General features: G+C 32.5%; 1 protein-coding gene across 1 annotated transcript; it reads left to right on the forward strand.

Moving 5' to 3' along the window:
* Window positions 1-1,293: 1,293 nt before the first annotated feature.
* LOC130798805 (uncharacterized) lies at window positions 1,294-1,899 on the forward strand. Its single transcript, XM_057661899.1, has 3 exons — window positions 1,294-1,379; window positions 1,479-1,559; window positions 1,665-1,899. The coding sequence occupies exons 1-3, from the start codon at window positions 1,294-1,296 to the stop codon at window positions 1,897-1,899; spliced, it is 402 nt and encodes a 133-aa protein (XP_057517882.1).
* Window positions 1,900-12,390: the final 10,491 nt, after the last annotated feature.

The raw sequence follows: 12,390 nt of genomic DNA on the forward strand, positions 1-12,390 counted from the left end.
TTTATAAAAATAAAAAATGACTCTATTAGTAGTTTTTAGTTTGTTCTTCATCCTTTAAAATATTGTACTTTAATTTCTTAGTTTAATCTAGTAATAATTTGTAATCAAATTGTAGTCATATTCATCATTTCACTTGTAGTAATTTATAATAGTTATTTAATTATTGGTTTGAAGAAAAAGAAAGGGCATTTTGATGAACATTTTTAATTTCAAGAAAATAAGTAGCAAAAGAAGTATTTGACTTGACTTTTGAATGATTCTTTTTATTTCTAGCTTTTCATTATTAAAATGTTATAGTATTTTGACTTGTTATGAATATATTCTCTACATGTTTCATGCTTAAATCTTATAGTTGTCATCTTTTCTATCTTCTAATTAGTTTACTTCTTTCTTTAGTTAGTTTAATCATGTTTAAGTTCAATATGTGTATTTTCATGAATAGTAATGGTGAATGGTTAGTTCTCTAACTAGGACTAAGGGCTTTTGCATTCACTAATCATGTTAGATGTCCAGTTATAATTAGACCATAAAATAAAACTTAATGATTTATGATTAAAAGCAAGAGTTCTCTTAGAAATTCATGGAAGGAAGACTGAGTCATGATATTGAGTTCTCTTTTGAGAGAGACTAACATCATACAAATACTTATAGCTCCTTGTGGAGACAATCCTATACTTGTCGCTAATACTAGATATTAGTTGGAGAATATGGTGATTTAATAATGTGTTTGATAAAGTTACATAGAAAACTATCTAGGAAACTCTTATCAAATTGGAGTTTTTTCACAGAGCAATGTATGCTAATTTGCATTCGTCTAAAGATTTGTCCATATTTTGATTATTTTCTTGTTAAGTTGTTGTTTGATTGTTATTGATAATCCTTTTCTAGTTTTTGTTTGATTTCTTTGCAAGAGCATTCACTACCTATTCTACCATTTACTCCATCAAGTAGTGGGACCTCAATATGGCCAATCCACCCTTGTTTGGACAATTTAGTTCACCCAGTGAATATAAATCATGCCATGGGATCAGACTTCCCACGACCAACACCTAACACCAAATCCACCCACATCTGCCCAAAATGGAATTTTATTTGATGGGTTGGATGAGGAATATTCGGCCCATATATAAAGCATTTGACGGGAAATCTCGACTTTGCCAAGATATACCTCTTTAATAGCACATTAATCTTTAAAGCTAAAAAATTGTATGAAGTTATAGAATCCAAGAATGTAGGGAAGTCATTGCCACATTCACCCATGACCCAAGAGAGATAAGGGAATTTAGGAGATGCATGAAATTGATTCAAGAAAATGTTGAGAGTCTGTCCTTACCATTTGTGTGGGAACACGAACCATTTGAATGCCTTTTTCTGCAATGGTAAGTATTAGCCAACAAATTCATGGCCTTTTTAATTCTAATGTAGGTGGTCATTGATCGATTGTCAACTACTAATTTCTTTAATCAAATATGAATCAGGATTATGTTAGTTAGGATAGTAGTGGGAGAAGAGATCATATCCATTGTCAGTGCTTATGGGCCCCAAGTTGGGCTCGACGAGTAGGTGAAGCGCGAGTTTTGGGATAACCTAAGAGACCTTATAAAAACCATCCCGGAAGACGAGAAAGTTTTCTTAGGAGGCGACTTTAACGGACATATAGGCAGAGATGCAGACAACTACAACTCGGTACATAAAGGGTTTGGTTTGGGGGCAAGGAATAAGAGTGGGGAGAATTTGCTGGAGTTTGCGCTAGCCAAAAAGTTGGTTATAGCAAACTTGTTCTTTAGGAAGAAAGATGAGCATTTGATAACATATAAGAGCATCAGGCATGCAACCCAAGTTGACTATTTCTTAGTGCGCAAGGGAGATCAGGCCTCATGGCACTGGTTTTTAGGATGAGGAAGAAAATCGTAGAGAAGAAGATCGAGTTCAGGGGAAAGATCAAGCAAGATAAGTTCGTTAGGCTTCCCAATTCAATCTGAGGATGCGAATGAAATGTGGGTGAATATGGCAAAAACCATTTGAAAAGTGGCAAAAGAGACCTTGGGTGTAACACCCCTGAGGTAACTTAACTTAGGCACACTTCTCACTAGCATAACTATTCTACCAATGAGTAGATATTCCATCAATGAGTAAATATTCTATCAATGAGTAAACATTCTATCAATGAGTAAACATTCTATCAATGTGTAAGCTTTCTATCAATGAATGAACCTTCTATCATTAAATAACTTTCGATCAATGAATAAACTTTCTATCACTGAATAACTTTCTATTAGTAGATCTCTCTCCACTTCCTGGCATAGTGACACGGCCAAGGGCGTTATCGGTCATCCGGCGCCCATGGCAAAGTATGAGCTCATGCCCCCTTCAGTTAACCCTCTCGGGTCCTACCTTCGGGAAAAACTAACACACTGGGGTACTAAACCAGTGAAGAGGCCACCATATTGGGGTTTGCAAGGCTCGCATGGTAACACCTCAGTCAAGGGGTGGTATCGGCCATCCGGCGCCCAGTGACCCAAGCATGCTCATACCCCCCTTACGGTGGTCCCGTCGGACCTCACCTAGGGGACTACTAAATTAATCAGACATAATCCAGTTGAGTCACGCTAGCTAATCATAATCTAATACTTTATCAAATGGGAATAACTTCCACTTTCGACTATTAATGAGGGCCCTGGGATAGTAGCACGCCAAAACCCACTGAGCCACTCAACAAAATATGAAATTTCACCTATAAAGGAGTCATTCTAACTCCAAGTAAGGCATAATCGAATTCTTAAATAAATAAGGGGGTGGTCCCCGCCTTCTACTAACACTCTCATTCTCTATAACTTTTCTAAGCACAAGGATTCCATAGTCGATAGCTTTTTGTATAAAGTGTATTCGCTAGTATCTCATAGTTTCGATACAATGCATATTATCACAATAAAAAATAATGTCTTAAAGAAAATTGTATATAAGGGTTCGTTACTTAGAAAAACCAATCATTCCATAGCTTCCTTAACTGTTCCGAGAGAGTCGCAAAGAGACATGAAAGGATTGAATCTCGAGATTGTACAACATGGGGAGCTAGAGTCCTGGTTAGCAGCCTTATCCATCCGACCTTCAATTTTTTAAGAAAATTGTAACAAATCAAGTGAGTGACTCCTTATTGGAGAAAACGAGAGAGCAGGTTAAAGAAGGGAAAGCTGAAGGATTCATGATATTCGAGGATGGTAGCATTCGATATAAGGGTCGATGGTGTATACCTTCTACTTGCACAGAGCTTAAGGATAAGATCTTGATAGAGGCTCATAGCTCAAAGTACTCTATTCATCCGGGGGGAGATAAAATGTATCAAGACTTGTCAGGGGTGTTACAGTATGAGCTCATACTTTTCCATGGGCGCCGGATGGCCGATAACGCCCTTGGCTGTGTCAGTATGCCATGAATAGAGAAAGGATCCACTACCCTTGAATATACTTCGAGAGATTAGTAGTTTGAAAGAGAAATTATGAGTAAATAGAGGTGTTTAGACAGATGAGTAGACTCGTCATTGCCATACTATATCGTTGTCTATAGTTTTGTTCCATGACTCTAATTGTTATAAGCTCATTAAATTACTGACGTGTATGTGTTTGTTGTTGTTTGTTCATGACTCTCTATGATGTTCCTGCTATGACACATCTGACTATGGACATTATGTTGAGCAGCAGAAGGATTAGCTTGACATGACAGGTATAGGAGCTTCTTTTGCTTTGCATTGGGGGAAAGAGCGGAGTACGGTCGTAATAATTGTGTATAAATTTCCTAATGCCTGTAGCTTCTATATTACCGGTAAAGTTTTTTTTTGGGATTGTATAATTTCTTTCGTATGGAGCCATGTGACTCCTTGTATGATCCATAGTTCCGCTGCGTAGTTTTTGAATGTATAGTAGTGACAATACTCCTTTAGTTACCGTCAAATCGATGCGTTAACACTGGAACCACGATCCTCGTTAGAGTTGATGATTTGAGAAGCCAACGATGATTCATTCCGTCGTGACGTATTTTTGAAAGGCATTAAAGGCCTTAGATTAGTTCAGTTATGTAAATCATTTATATATTCTTGTCACATCCTCAGTTTTAACCGAGATGCTGCCGAAATTTTCACTCACTCACCCCTTTTAATTAATCTTTAGCGTTTATTTTAATTACCTTCCCTTTTCTGTTTTCGTTAAGGGGTCAGAAATTCAGGGGTGTTACATTGGGAGTGTCGTCAGGGAAACCAAAAGTGTTCAAAGAGTCATGATGGTGGAACGATGAGGTGGTAAAGAAGATAAAGGACAAAAACAAGAAATTTAAAGAACTTATGACATGCACGGAGGAGAAGGAGGATAAGATAGAAAAGAGAGTGAGCTACAAAGAAGCAAAGCGGGCGACAAAGAAAGGGGTAACAGAAGTAAAAAACCGTGCTTATAAGGACTTATATTGGAAGCTTGATACCAAAGAGGGGGAGAAGCATATTTTTAAGTTGGCAAGGACTAAGTCCAGGCAGCAGCAAGACTTAGAGGCAATGAAATACATCAAGGATGAGGGATGACGAGTTCTCCTGAGACAAGAGGACATCAAAACCAGATGGCTTCAGTATTTCTCTCAACTACTCAATGAGTCTAGGGAGCCAAAGGAAGAGGATAGTCAAATTTATGACGTCTAAAGACACTGGAATATGGGTCAACGAGTGATATTAGCACAGAGGAAGTAGGAGAAGCTCTCAAAAAGATGGGGAGAATAAAGGCGGTCGGGCAAAATAACATCCGGATCGAGGTGTGGAGGGGTTTAGGAGAAGAGGGCATTCGTTGGCTGACTAACCTCTTTAATATTATCTTGAGGACACAAAAGATGCTAGAAGATTGGAGGAACAACACACTAATACCTCTGTTTAAAAACAAAGGCAATGCACAAATATGCGAGAATTATAGAGGCATCAAACTTCTAAGCCACACAATAAAATTGTGGGAAAGAGTGAAAGATAATAGAATTCGACAGAAAACGGTGATTAGAGAGAACCAATTCGATTTTATGCCAGGAAGGTCAACCATTAAGGCAATTCATGTTTTGAGGAGACTGATGGAAAAATATAGAAGCAAAAGAAGGATCTACATATAATGTTCATCGACTTAGAGAAAGCGTATGATAGCATACTACGACGCGTCATCTGGGATAACCTCAATGCTAGAAGTATTTTTTCAGTGTACATTGAGGCTATACGGGATATGTATGACAGAGTTTCGACTTACATTCAAACACCGGTGGGGATAACAGAGCCTTTTTCGGTTAAAGTTGGACTACATCAGGGATCGGCTCTAAGTCCTTTCATTTTTACGGTCATTATGGAAGAGATTTCTAAATCTATTTGGGAGACGATACCATGGTGCATGATATTCGCTGACAACATCGTGCTGGTAGCAGAAATTAAAGAGGAGGTTGGTAATAAATTGGAAGAGTGGAGGGAAGCTTTAGAAAGTTAAGGGTTGCGCATTAGCCGTACGACAACTGAGTATTGCGTTGTGACTTTAGTAGGACATCACCGGTAGGTGAGCGAGAGATATCCATTGGTGAAGCAGTTGTTAAAAGTACGACCAAGTACAAGTATTTGGGAACGACCATTCAAAGGGATTGAGAGATTGACGGAGATGTAAATTATCGTATACATGCGGGTTGGCTCAAGTGGCGAGCAGCCATCGCGATGCTATGTGATAGGAAATTCCTAAGTAAGTTAAAAGGAAAATTTTACAGGGTGGCAATCAGACCTGCTTTGCTATATGGGACCGAATGTTGGCCCGTAAAAAAGATTCTTTTTATAATATGGAAGTTACAGAAATGTGTATGCTGAGGTGGATGTACGGGCACACATTGATGGATCGAATTAGGAACCAAGATTTTAGAGACAGACTAGGCGTAGTCCCTATTTCTCAAAAAATGCGCGAAAATAGATTGAGGTGGTTTGGACATGTGCTAATTAAGACTTTCGACACCCTTGTGAGAAGGGTAGAAAGCATTATAGTAGAGGGTAAGAGGAGCCGAGGAAAACCCAGGAGAACTTGGGATGAACAAATAAAAGTTGACTTGCATGAGTTAAACCTCTCTGAGACCTGACTAGGGATAGGGGTAGTTGGAGGCGCCATATCCATGTTTTAGACTACTGATTTCCTCTTAGATTACTTATTGGTGTTCTTGTCCTCTTGCTTTTCTCGTTTGTATTATTATTATTATTAGTAGTATTATTGTTTTCATTTTTATTTTTTTAATTGTTTTTACTTATTTATTTTATCTATATGCATTTAATTTATCTTTTCAGTGTAGATACTTCTCTTTATCTTTCTCGAGTCAAGGGACTCCATAGGTCACGCTCTCCTTTATGGGTATGAGTTGCCGTCGTCTTTCCCTCCCCAGACCATGTCCATAGTTTTCTATGAGCGGGATACACTGGGTAGGATGATGATGATGATGATGAAATGTAAATCAAGTTGGTAGGATTAATAAACTCAATCGTTAGTAGGTTGAATGAAAAATTACTCTTGTCTTATATCAAAGTATTATCTCATTTGTGGCTCAAATGAGTAATATAATTTAATATAATACTAAAATTCTCTCACGGGCTCACCAATTATTACTAATTAATTTATATTAATCCTATGAGTTCAATAAGATTGATTTCCCTAATTAATTACTTACTTTCTATAATTATTAATTACAATCTGAAAACTATAATAAACGATTTGCTGAATTTTTGTTGTTCAAGTTAAAACTCTAAAAAAATTAAAACTTGAATATTTAAAATATGAAATTAGGTTATAAAACCTATATATATCACCCGAACCCTAGTAAAGATATATTAAAGAAACTAACAAAATAACAACAACAAAAAAAAAAGAAAATCGGATAGAAGCGCATATCAGTAAGTGCCAACGACATTTGCATAGCCCAAGGAGAAGTTTCGTCGCTCTAAGCAACCATTTGTCGCCCAAACCTATGTTTGGGATAAATTTCGTATTTTTAAAAATTTATAATTAAAAGAGTGAACATATGTTAAAATTGCATCAAAAATACTTTGCATTATGAACACTTTTTAGCCATTTTGCTTCTCTTCTTTACCAAACTCTTTCAACCTAACCAAAAGCGCTCTTCTAAACTCGTTTTTCCTTCTCTTGTTTGAAAAAATCTTCAAACTTCCTATTTAATTTTATTCAATACTTCTTCCTTAAGCATATATTAATATTTTGCCTAATTTTACTCTAAAATCATTAAATAATCATAAAATTAAATCTAAGATATATATAAAATGTCTTAAACTCAAGTTTTACTCAATCAAGCTCAAAATATAAATGGCAAAGAAAACCACCAAATTAAAAAGTGGAATAGGCAAACTCCTTCCTAGGAACAATGAATATGAGGTTAAACAAGTAGCTAATGTGAGACGAAAACACATTTTTCCAAATACTTCACTATGGATGTAACACCCCAGTTCTTCCAGATCATTGGTGACTACTTGTAGAAACTTTAAACCAACTCTACAAATTAATATAAGTCTTTATAACGTACTTTGAACTCACTTATACGCACCTAAGAAAACTTCTTATGAAGTCACTCATCATAAAATCGCTCCCCATCAAGCACGCTTAAGTTTGGAGTTCTTAGTAAATGGACGCCTGTGAAATAAAAATGCACCTTATGGATTGAGGTAGTCTATTAATATTTTTTAAAGCTTATTATGGGGTATCACACTACCCCCAATCCCCCACTTATCAAGCACGGTCGTGTGGTTGCTCAAATGTTAGTTGTAACTCCCTGGCCCCATCAGACTGCCAATGATTACCCATAGAGGCAGTAGAAATATAGTGGATTCTGACTAAAAAGGATGACGTGGAACTAAAAATTATGATGTGTAAATAGAAATTATGACGTGTAACTAAAAATAATAATATGGAACAAAAAACAGTTCAAAACAGTTGGTTTCAAATTTTAGCCGGAATTTTCCAATTAAGTTATTATCTGATAACGGTCGAAAGTTTCGAATTACGGCCCATTAATTTTTGATTGAATTTCATGTCAATTTCAATCGGATCTAATTTTGATAAGATGCACTAGCTAATCGGTGCTGCCCAAAAAAAAATGATGCCACCTCAATTCAGCCTACCAATTTTGTATTATAGAGTAGGATGAGAAAAAGAGAGTTAGGTGATATTTGACACTACAAAAAAGATAACTTATCGATTAAACTCACCGACTAATCCTAAACAGTCAAAAATTTTTGACTGTTTTTCCAACTGACAGACGTTAGTCGGAATTTCCTACTAAATTGCTACTTAATTAGTTTTCGGTCGAATTTTTGAAATAGAAAAAAAAAATTTACCGTTAATTATTTTCCACCTATCTTCCGACTAAATTTTAGTCGGTAATTTTTCCGACCATTTTCCGACTAAAATTCGATCGATATTTTAGTCCTTAAAAAAACTCTTTTTTTCATTTCTTTAGTTTACCAAATCTAGATATAAATTAGAAAAACTTTTGCTGTGGTGTAGTGGTTACCTCTTTAATCTTGTACACCACAGGATCCCAAGTTCAATGCAAAGCAACAACATATTTTGTTATTTTATTAAAATTTTGTTATGTTGATTAGTTAGGGGAAGCGCACGTGAATTACTAATAATCTTACATTATTAATTTATTTTATCTTACTAGATACGACTAATAATATACTCATACAACTATTAATGTACAAATATTATACTAATACGAGTAATAATATACTAATACAAGTCAAAATATACTAATAATACATTAATACGAATACTAATACACTATACAACCAATCATACTACTACAATTTTTATTAAATAACTTACCTCAAAATATATTTTTTAAAAATATTAAGTTTTGAACTTTTATACAAATATAATATTAGAAATAATAATGGCTAAAATTTTAAACATTATTAAAACATCATAACTAATAATATACTAATAATGCACTAATACAAGTATAATAATGCTCTAATACCACTAATAATATACTAATACGACTAATTATTATATACTAATACAACTATAATATTACAGTAATAAATAATAATATACAAATGCAACTAACAATATACTAATACTATATGACGACTAATGATCTATTAATACGATTGAATAATGCACCAATACGATTCGACTAAAAATATACTAACATTACAATAAAAAGACTAACTACACTAATATGACTAATATTATGCTAATACGACTAATAATATAATAATACTATACTAATACGACAAATGATATACAAAACTACACTAGTGCAACTAATAATATACTAATAATGCACAATTACGAGTAATAATATATTAATACAACTAATAATATAATATTAATACACTAATACAATAACTAATAATAAACTAATGCGACTAATTATAATACTAATACAACTAATAATACACTAATAAGAGTAACACTATACGACGACTAATAATATATTAATACGACTAATAATATACTAATATGAGTAATAATATATTAATACGACTAATTACAATACTAATACAACTAATACACTAATAAGAGTAATATTATACGACGACTTATAGTACATTAATACGACTAATAATGCACCAATACGATACGATCAATAATAATATACTAATACAACTAATAATAAACTAATCCAACTTATACGAGTATAATATACTAATACTAATATAACTAATAATACATTAATACGACTAATTACACTAATGAGATAACTGAATTTTCTAAACAAGCGCTCTTCTTAACTTTTCAACTTTCATTTTTAGTTTTCATTTCACTCTTTCCTGACATAAACCACTCATGGTCTTCTCTCAAACTCCATATGTGGTTTTCAATCTTCATTTTTTCTCTCAAACTCCATTGTCGTTTATTCTTTGTTTATCTTGTTCAATATTTGCAAGTCCATTAAAGGTATGTATTTATAATTCATCTTTACCATTTTTGTTTTCAAAGTTTTCATTTTCATTTTTTTTTGTTAATTGTGTTATATATTAGTTGAAATTACAATCCAATTATTTTTTTTTTAAATTAAGCTTCATCAATGGCGGAAATAGTGATGTTAAAGAAGAAAACAATGGTGGAAATAGTGAGAAGGAAAGTAAGTTGGTTTTTTAACCTAATTAAAGTTTGTAGTTTAATATTTTAATATTTTAAATTTGTTTGTTTTTCGATTTTACTTGTTCATGATTTTAAGGTTTAAAATTTGGAAAAGATAAATGATGATGTTGTCTTGGCTTCTGTATTCACAAAGAAGATTAAAAAGATTCCTTTTAGGGATCAAAATGACAACCCTCAACAATCAAAGGTGGCTGATAAGTTATCAAACAAAGAGCTTATAGTAACTGGAATTATAATACTATGTATTTGGATTTATAATATTGTGTATTTAGGTTTATAATAGTGGTATTTGTCGTATTATTATGTATTCATATTTGGAATTATGTTGGAATTATAATAGTGTGTATTCGAATTTATAATATTGTATATATGGGTTTATAATAGATTGTATTTGTGTCTATTGTGTGTAGTTTATAATATTTGGATTTATAAAGTAATGTTATAATTCCAACTAAATAATATATTTTATAACTCCAACTAAACAATGTTATACTCTCAACTATATTATATTATAAACCAACTAAAAATGATATAACCTACACTACACAATGTTATACTCTCAACTACAACAACCTATGTCAAATGTTCACAATTATAATACCAATTATATTAACTACAATATATATTATTATAACACAAAATATATTATGTTATAATCCCAAATATATGTTGTTATAATCTAAAAATATATTATGTTATAATCTCAAGTATATGTTGTTTTAACACCAAATATATTATGCTATAACCCTAAATATAAGTTATTATAACCCCAAATATACTATGTTATAATCTCAAATATATTATGTTATAACTCCAAATATATTATGTTATAAACCCAAATATATTGTTACTACACAATGTTTACTCCCAACTACATCAACCTATTTCAAATGTTCACGGTTATAATACCAATTATATTTTAGTTATAGCCCCATATTTATGAATATATAACCATAAATGCTTTTATTACAATTCTTCAAAAATTAGCCATAGTTGTCTTCTTCAACATCACCGTCTTCCATCATTGATGAACCTTAATTTAAAAAAAAAAAAATCAGAAGAACCACAATAATTTTTATTACTTTCTTCAAATTGTATACATTGTTGTCTTCTTCAACATCACTGTTTTCCACTATTGATGAATCTTTATTTAAAAAAACACACAATTGAATTCAAGCATCATTTCTTCCATTGTTAGACAATATTTTCAGGTTGTAGAAGGTGCGTATGTTCGATGGTTGAAAAAGAGAGATGAAAAAATCTAATTTATTACTAAATGATTCTTTATTTTATTTAGGAATAGGCAGTTAATCAGAAAACTTTTTGTCAGCAGTTTTCTTCTCTTGAAAATGATACACGTATGGTTTTTCTAAAAACATATTTTTTAAAAAACTAAGATATTTCATAAAAAAATAAAAGTGAATTGAGCACTAGAAAAAACGGTCTCTCAAAAGAGAGTCTGAAATTTTATTTTTTTTTGTTAGGAAAAAGCATAAAAAAGGAAAGTTGTTTGGATGTGGCCCATGAAAGCAAGAGAGTATGAAATTTTATAATCAGCTAAGCAGTAAGCATAGAATGGGCGGTGTGGTCGGTCCACAGAGGTTGGCATTTTGAGACTCATAAATCGTATATTGACGCCCCCACTTACATTTTTAGATTCCTCATTTTTTCTTTTTGCCAAATTTTCTATCTTTATTTACGACTAAAATAGTATTACTACTTGTTTCTTTTTCTCAGGTTTTGAAATTGTCCAAATACTACTCCAAATAGACTTAACAAATTCTCCAAAATGGCCCTTTTACATTCTTAATTCTTTTAATTAATCTTATTTATTGGCATTGGGAATTACCAAATATCTCAATTATTTACACAGTTGACTTCGAATTTTTCAAAAATTTAAGAATGAACTATCATTTTAAAGGAATTACCATTGGACATTGGTGATAATATTATTCTTTTTTTTAAATTTCAACTGATACTAGTATTTTTCTTGACTATATATTATCTACGTATTATTATCAGTAGTAAATAATCAACAAAAAAATTATTTTAATAAAAATTGACATATATGATCACTTTTCTTTTGGAGTAATTTTTATAACACAATAATACTTAGGGCTACATTTATGATATAGGCATCATATCATATTATTTCATATCATCATACATCATGCATATTAATAAAAGTGTTGAAAATTGATAAATGTCATCTTTTCAGAACTTTAACAAATGA

This window comes from Amaranthus tricolor, chromosome 13, assembly GCF_026212465.1.
Source record: "Amaranthus tricolor cultivar Red isolate AtriRed21 chromosome 13, ASM2621246v1, whole genome shotgun sequence".
Lineage (NCBI taxonomy): Eukaryota > Viridiplantae > Streptophyta > Magnoliopsida > Caryophyllales > Amaranthaceae > Amaranthus > Amaranthus tricolor.

Coding starts and splice junctions, on each gene's coding strand:
- LOC130798805 (XM_057661899.1), top strand. CDS start 1,294: ATGAAATTGATTCAAGAAAATGTTGAGAGTCTGTCCTTACCATTTGTG. Junction 1,380..1,478: donor GAATGCCTTTTTCTGCAATG/GTAAGTATTAGC, acceptor AATATGAATCAG/GATTATGTTAGTTAGGATAG. Junction 1,560..1,664: donor CCCCAAGTTGGGCTCGACGA/GTAGGTGAAGCG, acceptor ACATATAGGCAG/AGATGCAGACAACTACAACT.